Source organism: Lepidochelys olivacea (genome assembly GCF_965140295.1).
Source record: "Lepidochelys olivacea isolate rLepOli2 genome assembly, chromosome: 1".
NCBI lineage: Eukaryota > Metazoa > Chordata > Testudines > Cheloniidae > Lepidochelys > Lepidochelys olivacea.
The window spans coordinates 209589259-209609280 of record NC_140411.1 but is presented as its reverse complement, the minus strand read 5'-3'; the positions used below and the strand labels follow the sequence as shown (position 1 = coordinate 209609280).

General features: G+C 46.1%; 2 protein-coding genes across 3 annotated transcripts in view; one reads left to right on the top strand and one right to left on the bottom strand.

Annotated features, from left to right (window-relative positions):
- Positions 1-6061: 6061 nt before the first annotated feature.
- Positions 6062-14399, top strand: DUSP12 (dual specificity phosphatase 12). The gene is made up of 6 exons (XM_084646812.1): positions 6062-6411; positions 6987-7100; positions 7206-7324; positions 7863-7959; positions 8713-8899; positions 12108-14399. The coding sequence occupies exons 1-6, from the start codon at positions 6161-6163 to the stop codon at positions 12267-12269; spliced, it is 930 nt and encodes a 309-aa protein (XP_084502938.1). The 5' UTR covers positions 6062-6160; the 3' UTR covers positions 12270-14399.
- Positions 14400-17194: 2795 nt separating this feature from the next.
- Positions 17195-20022, bottom strand: part of ATP6V1A (ATPase H+ transporting V1 subunit A) — a 37355-nt gene continuing 34527 nt past the window's right edge. For both annotated transcript variants that reach the window (XM_084642343.1, XM_084642344.1), the window contains exon 15: positions 17195-19357. In XM_084642343.1, coding sequence (XP_084498469.1) covers positions 19265-19357 — 93 coding nt within the window. In that variant the 3' untranslated portion in view covers positions 17195-19264. The remainder of the gene's footprint in view (positions 19358-20022) is intronic.

Below are 20022 nucleotides of genomic sequence, written 5' to 3'. Positions count from 1 at the left end.
GGGGGGTAGTCAGGGGGCGGTTGGATGGGGTGGAGGTTTGGGGGTGGGCGGTCAGGAGAGAAGGAGCAGGGGGGGTTGGATAGGGGGTGGGGTCCTGGGGGGTCCCAGGAGGGGGGGACAGGGAGAAGGCGGGGTTGGATGGGGGTGGGGTCCTGGGTGGTCAGTTAGGGGACAAGGAGTGGGGCGGGGGGTTGGATGGAGTGGGGGGCCTGTCAGGGGGCGGGGGTGTGGATGGGGGTTGGGGCAGTCAGGGGATAGGGAGCAGGGGGAGTTGGATAGGGGGTGGTGTCCTCGGGGGTCTGGGGAGGAGGAGGACAGGGAGAAGGGGGGTTGGATGGGGGTGGGGTCCTGGGGGGGGCAGTTAGGGATGGGGGTCCTGGGAGGGGGTGGTCAGGGGACAAGGAGTGGGGTGGGGGGTTGGATGGGTCAGAGGGCCTGTCAGGGGGTAGGGGTGTGGATAGGGGTCGGGGTGGTCAGGGGACAAAGAGCGGGGGGGGGGGTTGGATGGGTCAGGCGTTCTGAGGGGGGAAGTCAGGGGGTGAGAAGTGGGAGGGGGCGGATAGGGGGCAGGGGCCAGACTGTTTGGGGTGGCACAGCCTTCCCTACCCGGCCCTCCACACCGTTTTGCAACCCTGATGTGACCCTTGGGCCAAAAAGTTTGCCCACCCCTGCTTTAGCATACACTAAGGTCATGCTTTCAAGGTTTTCTCTACCACCCGGAGAGCTAGAAATATACTTTATTGTTTAAATTTCTCAGGTTATCACTTGACTTCAAGAACTGGGGCTTTAAGAAAAACGCTACATAAATTGTGAAAGTTGGCAACATTAAGCTAGACTGCTTCTTCTTCTGCCCCCACAGCTCCTTTTTGTAGCCACAGGTACAGAAACTTTACTGTTTTCTGGCTGTGTCCTAAGCAGAAGTATCCTTGGACAGAAGAGAAAAATACTATCTGTGGAAAATCCTTGTTAGACTCTACACATGTCCTGCACCCCAGACATGGACCGAAGAGGAGAGAAAGAAATGCCAAGGTCATTTGATAAACCAAAACATCAGGCTCCTGTTACTATATCCTGATGAATATTGCAAGGAAGGCAGCCACAGGGAAGAGCTGTGGCACTCTGCTAAATAATACAGTACCCTGCATCCTACAGGAGCACAAAGAGTTCTATAAATGCAGAAAAAAACCATAATCTTGACAAGGAAGACATGGTAAAACAACAAAGCACTAAAAAGCTAAGGGAAAGTGAAGGAACAGTAAAGAGATCTCCCATTTAAAATGGAAAAGGTGACACTACAGTGCTAATAAGCGATGGTCACATAAACACCACCCTATACCGGAAACCTACTGACCACTATACTTACCTACATGTCTCCAACTTTCATCCAGACCACACCACATGATCCATTGTCTACAGCCAAGCTCTACGATACAACCGCATTTGTTCCAACCCCTCAGACAGAGACAAACACCTACAAGATCTCTATCAAGTGTTCTTACAACTACAATACTCATCTGCTGAAGTGAAGAAACAGATTGACAGAGCCAGAAGAGTACCCAGTAGTCACCTACTATAGGACAGGCCCAACAAAGAAAGTAACAGAACGCCACTAGCCATCGCCTTCAACCCCCAACTAAAACCTCTCCAGTGCATCGTCAAGGATCTACAATCAATCCTGAAGGATGACCCATCACTCTCACAGATCTTGGGAGACAGGCCAGTCCTTGCCTACAGACAGCCCCCCAACCTGAAGCAAATACTCACCAGCAACCACATACCACACAACAGAACAACTAACCCAGGAACCTATCCTTGCAACAAAGCCCCTTGCCAGCTGTGCCCACATATCTGTTCAGGGGACACCATCATGGGGCCTAATCACATCAGCCACACCATTAGAGGCTCATTCACCTGCAGATCTACCAATGTGATATATGCCATCATGTGCCAGCAGTGCTCCTCTGCCATGTACATTGGCCAAACCGAACAGTCTCTACTGTGACGGGGCAAGGCCAGCTGGCTATAGAAAAGTAGTGGGAGATAGATATATTAGCTCCAGGCTAAACAAATCCCTGGTACCAGGATAAGTGAAATGGCAGGGAGGTCAATGCTCCAGGTCAATTAAGACACCTGGGGCCAATTAAGAACTTTCCAGGAGGCAGGGAGAAGGCTAGGTTGATTGGGACACCTGAAGCCAATCAGGGGCTGGCTGAAACTAGTTAAAAGCCTCCCAGATAGTCAGGTGGGTGTGCATGTCAGGAGCTGTGGGAGGAAGTTGCGCTGTTGGAGAGGCTGAGTAATACACACCATATCAGGCACAAGGAAGGAGGCCCTGAGGTAAGGGTGAAGTGGAGCTTGAGGAAGTGAGGGCTGCTGTGGGGGAAGTAGCCCAGGGAATTGCACATGTTATGTTTCTAAAAGGTCAGCTACCATAGCTGATACTATTAGGGTCCCTGGGCTGGAGCCTGGAGTAGAGGGTGGGCCGGGGCTCCCCCACACACACCTTTGCCCCCTGATTAATCACTGAGACTGGGAGACAACAGAGACTGTGCAAGAAAGGATAACTTCTCCTCACCTCCCTTGCTGGCTTATGATGAAAATGGCTCAGTAGACTGTGACCCTTGTCTCTAGAGAGAGAAGGGTTACATGCAGGGTCACAGTGAGCCTCTGAGGCTAGCAAAATCTGCCAGGAAACGTGGGACCCACGGAGGCAAGGACAGAGCTTTGTCACACTACGTAAAAGAATAAATGGACACAAATCAGATGTCAAGAATTGTAACATTCAAAAACCAGTTGGAGAACACTTCAATCTCTCTGGTCACTTGATTACAGACCTAAAAGTTCTGGTCACCCTAGTCCTGTTCAACATATTCATAAATGATCTGGAAAAACGCGTAAACAGTGAGATGGCAAAATTTGCAGATGATACAAAAGTACTCAAGATAGTTAAGTCCCAAGCAGACTGCAAAGAGCTACAAAAGAATCTTTCAAAACTGGGTAACTGGGCAACAAAATGGCAGATGAAATTCAATGTTGATAAATACAAAGTAATGCACATTGGAAAACATAATCCCAACTATACTTATAAAGTGATGGGGTCTAAATTAGCTGTAACCACTAAAGAAAGAGATCTTGGAGTCATTGTGGATAGTTCTCTGAAAACATCCACTCAATGTGCAGCGGCAGTTAAAAAAGCGAACAGAATGTTGGGAATCATTAAGAAAGGGATAGATAATAAGACAAAAAATATCATATTACCTCTATATAAAACCATGGTCTGCCCATATCTTGAATACCGTGTGCAGATGTGGTCTCCCCATCTCAAAAAAGATATATTGGACTTGGAAAAGGTTCAGAAAAGGGCAACAAAAATAATTAGGGGTATGGAACGGCTTCCATATGAGGAGTGATTAATAAAACTGAGACTTTTCACCTTGAAAAAGAAATGACGAAGGGGGGATGTCATAGAGGTCTATAAAATCATGACTGGTGTGGAGAAAGTAAATCAGGAAGTGTTATTTACTCCTCATACCACAAGAACTAGGGGTCACTAAATGAAATTAATAGGCAGCAGGTTTAAAACAACCAAAAGGAAGTATTTTTTCACACAGTGAACCTGTGGAACTCCTTGCCAGAGGAAGTTGTGAAGGCCAAGACTATAACAGGGTTAAAAGAAGAACAAGATAAGTTCCTGGAGGATAGATCCATTAATGGCTATTAACCAGGATGGGCAGGGATGGTGTCCCTAGCCTCTGTTTGCCAGAAGCTGGGAATGGGCAACAGGGGATGGATCACTTAATGATTACCTGTTCTGTTCATTTCCTCTGGGGAATCTGGCATTGGCAACTGTAGGAAGACAGGATATTGGGCTAGATGGACCTTTGATTTGACCCAGTATGGCCGTTCTTATGTTCTGTTTTGGCAGCCTGAATGGGATCAGGGAAGAAAAGTTCACAAAATCCCAGAGCCCCTTAAGGTGGGTACTGAAAGGGAAGCAGCAGCATATCAAGGCATTGATCTTCATACCTAGCTAAAGTGACCTGCAACAAGGAGGGAACACTCTGAGCCAGTCCCAGCTGACTAGTGAAATATGACATTAAATATGTTAGAGAGACAAGCTGGGTGAGGTAGTATCTTTTATTGGATCAACTTCTGTTGGTGAGAGAGACAGAAGTTGGTCCAATAAAAGATATTACCTCACCCACCTTGTTTCTCTAGTATCCTGGGATCGACACAGCTACAACACTGCATACAACAGTGAATATGTTGTCTGTTTCTTGTAAAGATAGAGAGCTGTGTTGGGAACTTCCAACAACTTTACTTGTTAACTTACTTTAAAGGTGAAGTACAACACATTTTGTCAGCACCAGTTCTGGGCTCCCAGAAAGGTTTTTGCTGCAGATGCCTTTGCTAAGAATTAGGGATAATTTTGGGGGAGGCTTCAAAGGTGTTCTGCAGTGATATATTTAAAAAAAAAACAGGAGTCTTTTCTTGGTTCATCTGATTTGTTGTTAATGCAGATCCATTTTGACTTGATTCAGTTCTAACCAACCCAGTTATTAGATTGTAATACAGTAAGTGGCTGAATTTTCTTTTCAGAGTAAAACAAGCTCAAGCCTGCCCCCTGCTGACATTTTTGCTATTTGCATACTGGGAAGGCAAATATAGGGACCAAGCACTCTGGGTGCTCTTATTCTCCTGAGACCTCCTCAGAACCTAGTTGCTGACCTCTGAGCACAGTGGGAGAGGAAAACTCTTCCTGAAAACACAAAAGGACTTGCCATTCCCAAAGCCAGTCCCAGATGATGGAACACCCCTTTCTGTGGTGTAAGGATCTGTGTACTGTTGCTTTGAAACAGCAGGAAGCCAGGTAGGAAGGGGATAGGGAAGCTAGGCAGAGGCTTTGCATTGAAGAGGAGACAGAGCAATGTTAGGGATAATACTGTTTTCCTTATTATAAAAAATATCCCATTTTAGTGCTAGAAGAAAACAACTTTCAGGGATTCTTTGGTATTGACACAAGAGCGCTCCTGCTTCTTGGACCCACATGGAACATGTAGCTGCTGGCAGGCATGGCCACCACATGATCCCCCATACAGATCAGGCTGACTCAGTTCTGGAATCTGACTCCTTTTCCTGTAGTCTCAGACCTTGCAAAGTCTTCTCAGAGCCCTGTCCCTGCCCTCCCACCCCAATCCTAGCCCGTTCCAATTTACTCTATGTCAGTGGTTCTCAACCAGGGGTATGCAGAGGTCTTCCAGGGAGTACATGAACTCATCTAGATATTTGCCTAGTTTTACAACAGGCTACATAAAAAGCACCAGCGAAGTCAGTACAAACTAAAATTTCATATGGACAAAATGAGAAAGGAAGCAATTTTTCAGTAACAGTGCTCTGTGACACTTTGTATTTTGATGTCTGATTTTGTAAGCAAGTAATTTTTACGGGAGGTGAAACTTGGGGTTCGCAAGACAAATCAGACTCCTGAAAGGGGCACAGTAGTCTGGAGAGGTTGAGAGCCACTGCTCTGTTACCTCATACAGTCCTATGTTTCCATGCAGGGCATTCAAGCAGCCTGGTTTGGGGTACTGAGTCTACAAGTTTGTGTATAGCAGGGTGGGTATGTATATGCAGGTCTCAAAGGTGGTGTGTGCGCCTGTGTGTTCGGGTATGGTGTGTCCGCAAAGCTCAGCTGGGGTGCGTGTCTATATGTGTCTGTACATACAGTGTGAACACGCCTGACTCGGCTGCGGGGGTGCGTTTAGGTGTCTGTGCGCATGGTGTGTACGCCTCACAGTGCACAGGTGTGTGTGCGCGAGCAACCACCAGAGGAGACAAAGATGGAAACTGCCCTGCTGGTGGGTGGGGGAAGGAAGAGGCTCTTCCCTCAGGTACCAGGAGGGCCCTTTCCACTGTAGAACCGAGGACGTCTCGCTGTCGGTGCTGAACGAAGCACCGGGAGGCGGGGTTCGGTGGCAGCGATGGGGAAGGGCTAGGCCGGGAGACGCCATGTTGGTGGTGGCAAGGGCGGGGAGAAGGGGCAGGCCGGGAGACGCCATGTTGGTGGTGGCAAGGGCGGGGAGAAGGGGCAGCCCGGAAGCCGCCAGGCCGGGCCACACGACCCGCCAGTCGAGACGCTGACAGCGGGGCGCGAGGCCGGATGGTGCCGGTGCTTCCTGGCCTGTTCGTGGGCGGCGCGGCGGCCGGCGCGGCGGCCGGGGCCCTGCAGGCGGCGGGGGTGGCGGCGCTGCTCTCGGTGGACGCGGAGGAGCCGCCCGCGGTGCCGGGGATCCGGACCCTGCATATCCCGGCGCGGGACGAGCCCGGCACCGACCTGCTGAGCCACCTCGACTCCTGCGCCGCCTTCCTCAGCGCGGCCCGGGCGGGGGGCGGCGCCGTCCTGGTGCGATGGTGAGCCCGGGGCAGGGGACCCCTCCTCCCCCCAGCGTCCAAGGGGCCGCGTCCTGGCCCGGGCTGGGCTCCCGGGGCAGTGCGGCCGGAGGCTGAGCTGCCGGAGCCCCTTTGCACTGGCCTTAGCACCAGGGCAGGCAGCGCCTCAGCGCTAGGCCTGGGGGAGAAGTGCAGAGCTGCTGGAACGAGCCGTGTGGCGGGGTGGGAGCTGCCGCCGCACGGCCAGGCTGGAAGCGGTTCCCGTCATACATCGGGTTTACAGTTTGGTTCAATGGCTCTCAGCCCCCCCACGGTGCAAATCTTTCCAGCATCCCTGGAGAAGTGAGATGTGGTCGGGCCCTCGCTCCCTGCAGTGACCAGGACCAAGCGATCCCGTTTTCACCTCCCAGGTCCGCACGCTCCCCTGCCAGGCCCTGCTCACCTTCCCCCTCAGGCCAGAAACGGAGGAAAGAGATTAATTTCCCCAGAAGCAGACCAGTAAAAATGGAAGAGAGGCTTGAAATGAATGAATTCTCCTAGTGTATTTTCCCCAGTTTTGTTCATGATCTTATTCTGAAGAGTTCTTTGTCTTTCAGCCATGCTGGAGTCAGTCGAAGTGTTGCTTTAGTGACGGCGTATTTAATGAAAACCAACAATCTCACCTTCGAAGAGGCTTATGCCACTATCAAAGCCATCAAATCAGATGCCAAGTGAGTTCTTTGCCCTGATAAGATTCCTTTCTGTCCCTGTGTGGACTAATATGTACGTTCTCCATAGCCTAGGAAATGTGCCTCTGATTTTCACTATTGTTCCAGAATGAACGAAGGCTTTGAATGGCAGCTGAAACTGTATGAAGCAATGGGCTGTAAAGTTGATGTGACCAGTGCCATTTATAAACAGTATCGCTTGCAAAAAGTTACAGAGAAATATTCTGGTGAGTGAAGGTAATGTCTGAGGTGGTGTGTGTTCAGGGGAGCTATATGGTAGCTAAGAGTTATTGAACTTGCAAAAGGATGGTATATTATAGTTTTAGGGTAGATACCTGTTCCAGGACTGAAATATTAGCACTATCGGAATCAGCCTTTCAGTTACACTCTGCTGGCTCTAATCTAATTTGGTTTGGCAATTCTGTTGATTTATACCAGTGCAACTGAGAGCAGATAGTGCCCAAATATGGTGATTTTGTGCATGTAAAAACCTTGATAGCCTGAAAACTTTGCATGTTGTGTGTATAAAGTTTTGTGACTGGGAGCTATCTGTACACCAAGACAAGATCAAGACATACTATCTGTAGATACAAAGCTTCTTGTAATTAGCACAATGGAACTCCCCTTTTTAGGAACTAAGGAGTGAGGCTCATCTCTTAGGAACTTCCTAAGGAAGGGGAAGGTGAGGGTAAGAAGTGCGAAGACTATAAATAGGTCATTAAGTTTGAGTTCAGTTCACAGATTTGTATCACTCTCTCTCTGCAGAGCTGCAGGACTTGCCACGAGACGTCTTTGCAGTTGACCCAACCAGCATTTGTCAAACTCTCAACAGTGAGGTTCTCTACAGGTGCAGAAAATGCAGGTATGGAGCCTTTCATTTCTCACAAAGCGTTACTCTGAAATAAACTGTTGTAAGGAAAATAGCCTTTATAGCTTATTGGGTTTGTCTCTTTCAGAACAGGAATAAGTCCTTGAAAAACTTTCAAACAGAAGTACATATGATACTTTCCTTTGCCTAATCTTTGTTTTGTGATCATGAAGAATAAAATGTCTCTCAGGCTCTGAAGTCCCTTAGAACCCCTGGAGCTAAGTGTACATCTTCTGTAAGTAGGTGCAGCTCCACTTCGTTTTGGTGTAAGCAGAAGCAACTTAACACTGAGTTTAATAAGTTGAAACTGTTCAAAATCTGCCCCACCCCAAAGAAGCCTCTTAACTCCATAGGTCAGTTGTCTGGTCTTGTTTCGGCCTCTTTTTCTTAAGCATTGGAAATAAGAGAAATTCCTATTTTCTAGCTGTACAGTTCCCAGACGCATGTACCTGGATGATCTCATGTTTCATTAGCTAGGAGTTTGCTAAAAGTAACCACATAAGAAACAAAGTGTAACTGTGGGAAAGAGGCCCAGGGCTGAAAACATGATAGGATTTGCTGAGGTCGGGAGGGGGCCTAAAAAGGGACAGCCTTCATTGTCCTCGTCAAATGAAAAAAGAAAATGTACACTGTATTACCCCATCCATTTGCTGCTGCTACTATTGCCTTGTACTTCACTGTTGTCCAGTTATCTTCAGCCTTTTTCTCTCTCTTTCTCTCTCTCTCTCTTTTTCCTCTGGAGAATAGACGTTCCCTATTTCGTAGTTCGAGCATTTTGGCCCATGCTGAAGGAAGTGGACCAGCAGCCTTTGCTCACAAGAGGATTACAGATCCTGCTCAGCTTCGTAATGACAGTCGGGTTAAATGTACCTCTTATTTCATTGAGCCTGTACAGTGGATGGAGCCAGTATTGTTAGGAGTGATGGAAGGACAGGTGAGGGGAGCAAGCACTTCACAATGTTTATCTATGAAACTCCCTTAAGAGACATTCTCACTTTTTTTTTTAATGATTCTGTGCATCTGACCAGACTCCTTAAATCTCCTGGTTTTACTGCTCGTGCAAGACTGCTGTTACAGCTACAGTCCTTTCAGTCTCCACCACCTCTGAAGCTCATTAATAAGCTGTAAATGTCGTCTTCTCCCACTTCCTACAGCTCCCACATGAGTCACCAATAGCCACTAGCTGATGGAGGATGATACCTGGAGTGGAATTCTGTTTCAGGTATCCTCCATAACAGTAGATTATTAAGCCATAGGACACCATTTTTATAGCTCTATCGAGTAAAATTGTGATTATGCAGCAGAGATGTTTTTAGAGCAACCTTGCAGAGTTTCACTTACCCTGTTAGAGATTGTGGGTTTTGTTTTGCTGAAGAAGCATATCTAGGTTTTTTCCATTATCACCAAAATGAAGGACAAGTAAGTAGATTTGATGCCTGGACTGGTGAGTCTTCATGACAACACTGTAAAGCTGAGTTAAACTATATGTTTGCTGCTTTCTCAGCTCCACTTCTGTCAGAAGACTCTTCTCAGCTCTCTTCTGCCCTCCCAAAAATCCCAGCTTTACCATGTATGCAGTTCTGCTGCCTCTTTCTTCCCACATTCCAGAAAAGCATGATCACATTACTCTACATTTGTTGAAAATGGCTTCCAGAGAAACTTGAAAATAGGCACTGTTTTCATCGCTCTAACAGTGGCATATGATACGGTATGGCACAGTGGCCTGCTCGTGACGGTATCATGGGTTCTGCTACCTTAGATCACAGGCGTTGTTGAACTGTTCCTCTGCGATAGGCAGTTCAGAGTCCATGTGGGGAAGAATACGAGTGCTTGGAGACGATAGAGCGGTGGGTTACCCCAGAGCTCTGTGCTTTCTCCAACCCTGTTCAACCTTTACATTAATGACCTGCCAACAACGGAGTCACGAAAGTTCATTTACGCAGACGACATCTGTTGTGGTACCCAGGCCCGGACATTTCATGAGCTTGATGCCACCTTAAACTGGGACAAGATAAAGTTAGTTGACTACTGTAAGACTTGGTCACAAGAGTCATAAAAACAGTCTCTAGTTCGTTCTATCTTCATCACGCCAGCACAACACGAGAACTGAATGTTTATCTGAATGGTCAGAAGGTGAAGCCTAAAGTAGAACTGCTCTATCTAGGTGTGACCTTAGACCGCACACTGAGTTACCATGCCCACCTGAAGAAGACAGCAGCTAAAGTTAAGATGCACAACAATCTTCTTAGCAAAGTGGCAGGTTCATCATGGGGTGCTCGTGCTCCAATTTTGCAGACATCAGCTCTTGCCACCTTGTATTCGGTGGCGGAGTACTGTGCACCAGTTTGGAGTTGATCATCACACACCAAACTGGCAGATAGCAGTTACATGCTGCCATGAGTATCATCTCCGGCACCCTGCATCCAACTCCACTCCCATGGAAGCTTCCAGTTCTGAGTAATATTTCTTCTTCTCATATCAGACGAGAGGTTGCCACTGGCAAGTTACTGGAGAAAGTATGTGCCAACTCAAGCCTGCCTCTGCACGATGACCTTTTAAAACCACCAGCTGCACATTTGTTGTTACGTCGTCCATTATAGTCTCATTTGCCATGCCAGGATGTTAGGGCAGAAACACTCTGGCGAGAGGAAATGATATCGCCGACCCCACAATTTGCCCACCTGGTTTTGACCTGCCCCGTCGCCAATAGTCCCTATTGAACAGGTTTTGGACCAGGCAAGATCTCTCTGGAGCTAACCTGTGTAGTTGGGGCCTTCGTGACAGCCCTTTATGCAGCTGCGGTGCAACACAGATGGTGATGCACATTGTCAACGAATGCCTGCTGACTAGTTTCAGTGATGGCCTAGAAGAACTGCATCACGCCACTGAAGATGCCATCGCTTGGCTAGATGACTATGCACACGCTAAATAAATAAATGATCCATACAGTACTCCTGGTCAATTTCACTTAAAACTTTCCCTATTGTCTTCCAAACTTTCTGTGCACTTTCCCAGGCTTATCTAATGGACTTAGGTTCTCTCCCCACAGTTTCACTTCTTTAGATGCAAAATTCTTCTTTGCTGTAGCTTCTGCCATCTGGAGTAGCCGCCTTCTATCTCCCCAAATCCTTTAGAATCCCGACTTTGCCTTTACTTAATTATTTTTGTTCCTCTGCTACTTATGCAGCTGCATTCTACTATGTTTTGGGATAGTTCTTACAGCATGAAATGCTATGCACAATAGGCTTTATCGCAGAGGTGCTCAAACTGTGGCTCACAGAGCCCTTTCTAGCGGTCTGCAAAGTGGAGGGCCAGATCTTCAAAAAAGCTCAACTCCCATTTAGGCATCTGAAAATCTGGTCACTTAATTTAAGTGCTTCAGACCCATCAGCTATAATTGAGGACAATTGTAGATGCTAAATGTTGAGAACGTCTTAAAATCTGGCTATTTCATTTCAGTTGTAATCAGGAGATGAGCTGTCTCTTCTTCTGGTTGCTGAATGCTCTTGTGAATCTGGTCCAAAATGTTCTGAATACCCAGCAAAACAGGTGATCTCTTGAAGTGATCTGCAAAATAAAAAAATAGAAAAATTCTTCCTTTATTATACTGAAGTGGCTAGATTTCAGTAGTCTTGTTGGACTTGTGAAGTATGATCCTCTAGTCTGAGAAGGGACTTGTGTGGATTTGATTGCAGTCTATAAGTACCTACATGGGAACAAATATTTAACAAACATGGGCTCTTTGGTCTAGCTGAGAAAGTGTTAGAACATGATGCACTGGCTGGAAGTTGAAGCTAGAAAAATTCAGACTAGAAATAAGGTGTAAATTTTTAACAGGGTAATTAACCTTGGAACAACTTACCAAGGGTCGTGGTGGATTTTCCATCCCTGATAATTTTTAATAAATATTGGATGTTTTCCTTAACAATATGCTCTATGAATTATTTTGGGGAAGTTCTGTGGCCTGTGTTATACAGGAGGTCAGATTAGATGATCACAATGGTCCCTTCTAGCCTTGGAATATGTGAAACTGTTGATGTGGTCCCAGGCTCTGTAGCTGCTTCCTAGGAGTTCTAGTCCTGAAGTCTGAGAAGTGAATTGTTTGAAAGAGCCTTATATATTGTTGCTTGTGTTTATTGCAGCTTCTGTGCCCCAAATGCACTTCGAAGTTGGGCTGCTTCAGTTGGCGTGGTGAACAGTGTTCGTGTGGCCGATGGGTGACTCCTGCCTTCCAGATTCACAAGAGTCGGGTGGATGAAATGAAAGCGCTGCCAGTCTGTGGATTCCAAACTCTCAAAACGTGAACGCTGGTGCTTGCTGGCTTTAGTGACTCCCCTGAGATTCTCTGAGAACTGTTGCCTGTTATAGTGTATTGATGTGGTCAGTAGTTACCTCCTTTCTGTTAGCATGAGGGTAGTTTGACACTGCTTGAACATGCAGTTGTAGCACAAGCTTCTAGTGTTTATGAACATGTGCATCGGTGCAAGAGAATTGTTTAAGATGGGCTGGATGACTCTCCTTGAGGCTTCCTGTATTTCATAGGTTTGGGGAGGGCCATATGAATTAATGGAAAAAATCCATTGACATCTTTTTAAAAAACCATAGATGAAATATTGCTGATCGTAGAGCCTGCAAGTGTGAAGTGCTAATAAACTCCATCTAGTCATGCCTATGGTCTTGCAAAATATCTGGTAAAGTGGTGGAACACATTTGACATCTGTAAACACAGAGCATGAAAGGCATATTTTGAAACCAGTGGTGTTGTGAAGGCTCCTTAGTTTAGAAGGAGGATTGCGTGTGGCTTTTGCTTGTGGGCTATCATTTCATGGTAGCATTTCTGTAAGACCAGTTCCAAAGGTCCTATTTGAAGGCAAATGTTTATGAAGTGTTCTGAAAAGGGAGTGCATGCTGTATGATAGGGGCTTATGACCAGAACACAGCATTGGGGGTGAGGAGTTTTATTCCACTCTCTTCTGTAAACTGTGTGTGTGACTGTGGCAAGCTACTTCTCCTCTGCCCCAATCTCTCCAGTTTCCTCAGCTGGAAAATGGAGGTGGTGGTTTTTTGTAAAACACTTGAGATTTTTGGAAAGAAGGTGCTGTGTATGTACTGTTTAGTCATGGAGATGGTCTCTTCTGAGGGTGGTTCTTCAACTTTTGTTTAATTTGGATCAAAGAACTGTTTCAAGTTAAGTTAGTAAATGGATGTTGAGACAATTTTCTATGAATGCCACTTTACAACAGGAACCTAAACAAGTCACTGAACAATTTTTCACGGGCCTCATAGGTAGCAAGGGGAGAGCAGTACCGGATTTAAAATGGCTCCGGTGGCACCGTTACGCCAGGCCCACACTTGGAAGGGGCCCACAATGGGTTAATCCAGCCTGGGCCACAGCCCAGCAATGTGAAGAGTCAGCAACTTCCCAGCACCAGCTGAAACACTCAGCAGCCTGGGGAGCGCAGCGCGCAGGTGCAAAAGGGACTGGGTGTTGCAAGTTTCTAAAAAGTGGTGGGAGTTGTAGTTTGCATGCCGCTGTGTTCCACTGGGGCCCGGGGACCTGCACTGCCAGCTGCACTACTAGTCCCAGAATGCCCCCCGCCATGCTACCAGCCACCCCAGCTGAAGTTGTCAGAGCGGACCAAAAAGAAACCCCAAGCAAGGAAATGGCGTGGTGCAGGGAGAGGGTTCCCAGCACTAATCCCGCTGCGCTCCCCTCCCTCTTGGAGCTCCTGGCTCCCCCCACCCCGAGTCTCTCTCTCCTGGGGCTGTGGGGAGATGGGGGCAGCCCCCCAGCAAATGTGATGCCTGGGGGCTCCTGGGCACTGTCTCGACCCTGCACTTCGGGGGGCGGGGGGATGGTTGTCTGTGGACCCTGGGAGTAGGGGGTGTGGTGACAGCGGGCCCTTGTCAGTGCTGGCTGCCATGCCCCCTGCCAGTGAGAATGAGTTAATGGAAAGTTTCTAAAAAGAAACTATGATCGATAAGAGTGATTGCAGATGATTTAAAATAAGACAAAAAGAATGTTTTAAAATGAGCCTACATGGCCCTTCCCAACCCACATACCAGTGTTAAAGCCTGTGTGAACCCAGGTGCAAAGGGGAAACTGTTGGTCAGCAAAAATGAGGGGAGGAATGAGGGAGGAAAGGCCTTAGAAAGACAGGAGGTTGTAAATCTTATCTTAATCAAGACTAGAAGTTGGTCTGAAATGGGTTTTAATGGAAGTCAGTAATTGGCAATGACAAGCACTCGTTTGCTAAAGGGTATAAAAAGTAATAGTTAAAGGGTGCATTGCTAATACCTGCCTGACCATGTTGAAGCTGCCCAAAATGGGTCTAAGCACTCCTGGGTTTGGTGTTTTTGTAGGTATCTTGATCAAATGCTTATAAATGTTTTGTTTGTGTTTTGGATGTATTAAATTGCTATTATTTAGTCTTTTTAGGCATGTTCAGAGCAATTGTATAAAATACAATTAGGCCTTTGGACTTATGGTTACATTAGGGTCTTGATTGTACCCTGCATAATCATTCCAACACTTCCTTAACTTTTTGCCCAGTGGTTAATGCACTCATGTGAGAGACCCAGGTTCACTTCCCCCATCTGCCTGATTGGGGAAAAAGGTGGGAGACTCCCGTTCAGATCCTCTCTGGGGGGTGCTATGGGACAACTACTAGCCTATGGGATATTCTGTTGCGGGTCTCCCTCAGTCTCCTCTTGAAGTTGTTCTGCTGTAGAACATTGGGCCAGAAGAGAGTGACTCTATAGCAGTGGTCCTCAGACTTTTTCAATTGTGCTCCCCCTTACCCAATTGCATGCCCCTGGAAGCTGGGGTGTGTGTGAGTGGGGCAGGATGGGGGAGAGGGAGCTGTGCTCTGGGGATGAAGGGGTGAGTGGGGCAGGATGGGGAAGCTGCACTTTGGGGGTGGGAGGATGAATGGGACAGATGGGAAGGGGCAATTGCACTTGGGCCAGGAGAGGGGAGCAGCTGATACCTCTCTTGCTGGAGCCATCCCTGAGCTCCCCCAGGCTCCAGGAGCAGCAGCACCTGCTGCTGCTCTTCCCACCTATTGGTGGCAGAGACCAGTTACTGCAGGTAACTTGACTTTTATTGTCTGGGCAGCTGGGACTGAGGCAGGATGGGGCTGGGAGGTGCTCTCCCTTTTCTTGGGGGGGCAGGCCTAGGCCTGCTGTGTCTAGGGTGACCAGACAGCAAGTGTGAAAAATTGGGCTGGGGGGTAAAAGGAGCCTATATAAGAAAAAGCCCCAAATATTGGGACTGCCCCTATAAAATTGGGACAGCTGATCACCCTAGCTGTGTCCCATCTCCCCTGATGTTCCTCTGTGCCCCCTGGGGGATGTGCCCCACAATTTGGGAACCACTGCTCTATAGCCTGCTGGTTAGGGCACCACCTTGGGAGATGGGAGACCTAGGCTCCCCTTCCTCCTGCTCCAGTGACTATTTAAAGGTCTGTCATTCTTCATAAGTTTCTATTTCAGTAGCTATTGGGACAAGACTGTCGAACATAAATTGCCATCTTTCAATATCCCCTATCACCCACAGTTCAATGGGAGGGAGCCCATATCTGCCCATATCTACTTTTAAGATCTTCTCAAAAGGGCCATATAAAGGCTGTCCTTAGTAAAGAGCACCAATCCCTTTTCTTGTACGGTAAGTGATGCCAAGCTGCCCTTGGAGAAGATGGCCTCTGTGTGGGATGGGATGAGGGGAGGAACAGGTGGATGGTGGTACGGTCATCTTTGTGAAGGGTAGCTAGTGGCCTCACTCCTTTGCAGAATTGTAAGCTGTTGGAGACAGCACCTAGCACAACAAAGACCTAGTCTCAGGTCCTGCACTAATACAAATGGGAGGTGGCTGCCATTTTTGAAAGAACAGTTTTTGGGGCATGTCATTCTTCAGTGTCCAGAGAAACAATCCCATTTTTCAAAAAAATATTCATTGCTCCAGATCCACAAGATTCATCTAGCTGTTTGTAGGGATGCCTGAGTGGAGAGATGTGGGATAAGTCAAATAATTTATAATGGATCCCTTAAGAAATTTTTTACTCCCATACTAGCTAATGGCTTTACATGTAAATTCTCAAACTGTTCATTTATGGGTAGGGTATTCTTCAGCCATGCTGAATCTCCCTGCACTTAAGTGCAAAGCTTAGTACTATAGAGCCCCAACAACTGCTTCCATAGCATGAGGGTTGGGAAAAGTGCGAAGTGAAGGGCTGTCAAGCTCCTGTTGCAGAAGTGGAGCCTAATTTGTTGTTCATGGACCCAGCACATTACTGTTTAAGGGATCAATTGTCCAAATAAGCCAGGGGCCTACTGATCAACCTGTATGCATTATAACAAGGCAAGTATATATATATGCACCCATTCCATAGCTATAGAAACAAAGGCAGAAAGGTAGATGGTGTGACAAGAGGCTGTTCCCTGTGCTATTAAACAACGTGGGACTGTTTTCAGAGGCTAAAAGGCCAACAGTGGTGGCTGTAAAGGTCACTAATTGCATCTTGTCTTTAGGGAAAGAGACAACCTTTCACCTGCAGCCATTGGATTTGTACTGATTCAGTTTTCTAAGGGAAAGGGCTAGATGCTTGGGAAGAAGTTAAACTAGGTCTACCAAGGCAGTTTTAGGGGGGAGATCCCCCTCATCCCTTCCTGTGAGAGCTGGATAGAGCAGAACTAAGTAGCCATTTGCACAACGAACATTGAAATTGTGCATTGAAAAGCATCAAGACTGACAGTTGGGTTCTTTTGTAAGTTAGTTAAAACTACCTTGACATTTCAAGCATTGATCTGCTAGGGCAAGCCTAAAACAATTCCTGCATTAAATTTTATAACATTTTAAAACCAGGAAGTGAAAAGTTTAATAATGGATTTTAATATAATAAATGCCTTTAATCACATAAGATTCAAAGTGTTTCTAGAACCCCAGGTTGGTCTTCCTCTTACAGCAATAGGTGATGCTAGATTAGAATGGTCTATTCTAGTTTTACATTCATTTTCTTGATATTTCTTCCCAGCTAAGCCCCATGCAACAGGATGCTTTTCCTTTCTGAAAGGCAGCTTTAAAACCTAAAGGGATTCTAAAAGCAGTAGTGTAAGGGGTGGGAGTAGTTTAGTTTGCTCAGACTTTATTTGTAGTATGCACTCTAACTTCCTAGAAGTAGTTTTGATTTTGCAGAGAGGAAATAGACCATGAATAGGAAGAGCCCACAAATACTTTAAATCCACTTTATTCTCACTGACTTGAACAGTTTTGCACAACTTTCAGCAACATCCATTATGAAATGAGGAAGAGCAGCTGTTGGTTTGTTTTTTTACACATCCTTTCATTCCTTCCACATGTGTGGAGGAAAAATTTGTAGCAACACAGTGAAACATCAATTTCAACACTGAAAACAGACAAGACAAAACAAAAATATATATATATGCAACTTTGAACTGGTCACACCTTAGGGCCAGGTACAGCACAATAAATATTACAACTGCTTTATCTTAGACCTGTTGTAAAGTTTATAACATCCTCTATTAATTTAGAGAAATAGAACATCTGTCCTCTAGCATGGAATGCTACAGACACAGTACACTTGTGATAGGTGTGAACAATGAGGATTCTGGTAAGGGCTTGTATAACTACTCATTTATACATGACCATGCTTCATGGGCAGCATACACTGAAATTAAATGAACTGTAAACTGTCAGCTATTCATCACCAGAGCACTGGGTTGAATATCTTTAATTTGTTTATTTTGGGAGATCAAAGAGGTTAATATGTGAAGAGCCTTTTAAAGTTTCAGCTGGGCTCAATGCCAGAAGTGAGTTAGTATAACACAGGAAGCAGCAGAAGTTGGTCCATTGTCATTCAAAGCTGAAGGATAGCTCAAAGGCATTAGCTGGAATAAGTCTGGGATTAATGTTGTGTGGCCAAAAAAACAAACAAAAAAGCACATTTAATTCCTCCTGAAATACAAGATCAAAAAGGCTGCCCACTCCCTTATTAATTTCTCCCACTGTGAAGCAATATGGTGAGTTCTGGCTCTAGCAGGTTAATGAGAAAAGGCTCCTCTGTATTTAGTCCTCATCACATATTGGGTCTGCCGTTAAACAAGTCCAAGAAGCAGTTGCTCTCTGACTACTTTGAGGACACCAAACACCTCCAGAGTGCAGTGCAAAAAAGAGTTACCAGCTTCTCTTGGCATCACAATGAACCTTTCAACAAGAAAGTTTAGCATTGAACATTCCCTCTAAAAAGGACCTTGCATACCATAACTGGACAAACAAATCAAATTCAGGTATCTTAAGGGAAAGTTTTGGAAGCATGTGGTGACTCAACATTGCACTAGAAGGCAAATGTTATGGCATGCAGCCACTGAGGCAGGACGGGATTCCTGCTCCATACAAGTAGGATTGACACAGCTTGTCCTGTCCTGTAGTACAAAGTAGCTACACTGAAGCAACTGAGGGTCATGCTATTTTCTGTTGGGAGAGGGATGCAAGAGAATAAAATTCTTGCTGCTGATAGTTGAGCAACTATGGCTTTGATTTTTAATTAAAGTGTAGTCCAATAGTCCTATTTAAATATTAGGTAGGAAAATAAATGCTACTTCTCAAATGCAAACTGACACATGGCTGCTTTCACATGTTTCTCCTCTTAGTTAAGACCTTGCAGAGTTCCACAACTACTGTGTTGTAATACACTTGCTTTAATACAGGCTCAGTTGGAGGTTTAGAAGGGGAACTGTACCAAAGAATACACTATATATTAGTAGTAGCAGTTCACTGGAAAAATTGAATAAATCCTATTTCAAAGCAGGGGAAATGCCCATTCTTTGCATGATAGTCACTGACTAAAAGCTAGGCCCATATGCCCTTAACATCACCACCTCAATGTACCATATCACTGCACTAAGAGTCTCACCTCCTCTGCCACTACAACTTATTTGATTTACTTCCCCCAAGAAGCAAGAGCCTGGCTGTTAAGAGATCACATCTATTTGGGAGTGAAAGGTGGGGGGGGGTAGAGAATCCCCCACCTTACAAGTTTACAATTGCAGTACCTCACTTTCTCTCAGGCCCATTCACACTAACTCCACCTACCATTTCAAACACACTGTGAGGCCAAACAAACTAAGAGGAATGTTTTATAAAGACCTACTGTGTATGAACAAGGACATGTAGGACTGTTATAAACTCAGGTTCTCTCATTTCAGTCTTGCACAGTAGGGAAGCAGAGGGGCTGAGATGAGAAATTTAAACTGAAGGGGATAATTGGAATGGGGGCAAAGCCTAGTCTTCCAGACTACGGAATGCATTCTGCATGTCCTCAAAGAGCTGAGCATAGTCCGCCTTGATATTCGCCTCGCCGTCTTTCACTGGGTCCTGAAAACACATCAAGTGAAAAAGTTAGGCTTGAAAAACCTCTGCTCCCTCATACAGTCTGACAATGCTTTGCCACTGGCTTAACTCCTTCCTGACTTCTGAGTTTATATCTGCTCACTACACTCTGGAGAATGCAGATCATAGAATATCAGGGTTGGAAGGGACCTCAGGAGATCAGCTAGTCCAACCCCCTGCTCAAAGCAGGACCAGTCCCCAGTTTTTGCCCCAGATCCCTAAATGGCCGCCTCAAGGACTGAACTCTCAACTCTGGGTTTAGCAGGCCAATGCTCAAACCACTGAGCTATCCCTCCCCCAAATGTTTATAGCCTCTTTAAATGACAGCTGGGTTTATGTCTCTCCTTCCTCTCCCACATACCACACAATAGCATAATGGAAAGTTTTCCCAGCCATTATCTAGGAAATTGGACCTATGGTTTGTAGAAACTTCTCAGATGAAAACCAAGTGTAAAAGATTGAGGTAATGCTCACACTGGGAGTGATGCTATGTGATACAAGTGTTACAATGATTAAATACCATCTCCCCTCTAGCTACAGCCAAATGGCATATGGAACTGTGGCATGAAAAAAAGCAATTGAGCACATTAAGATTCATCTTCCTCATTGCACAAACAAAATCCTTTCCACTGAAATTGAGCTAGTACAAG

Coding starts and splice junctions, on each gene's coding strand:
- DUSP12 (XM_084646812.1), top strand. CDS start 6,161: ATGGTGCCGGTGCTTCCTGGCCTGTTCGTGGGCGGCGCGGCGGCCGGC. Junction 7,325..7,862: donor AGTTACAGAGAAATATTCTG/GTGAGTGAAGGT, acceptor CTCTCTCTGCAG/AGCTGCAGGACTTGCCACGA. Junction 7,960..8,712: donor TACAGGTGCAGAAAATGCAG/GTATGGAGCCTT, acceptor TCTGGAGAATAG/ACGTTCCCTATTTCGTAGTT.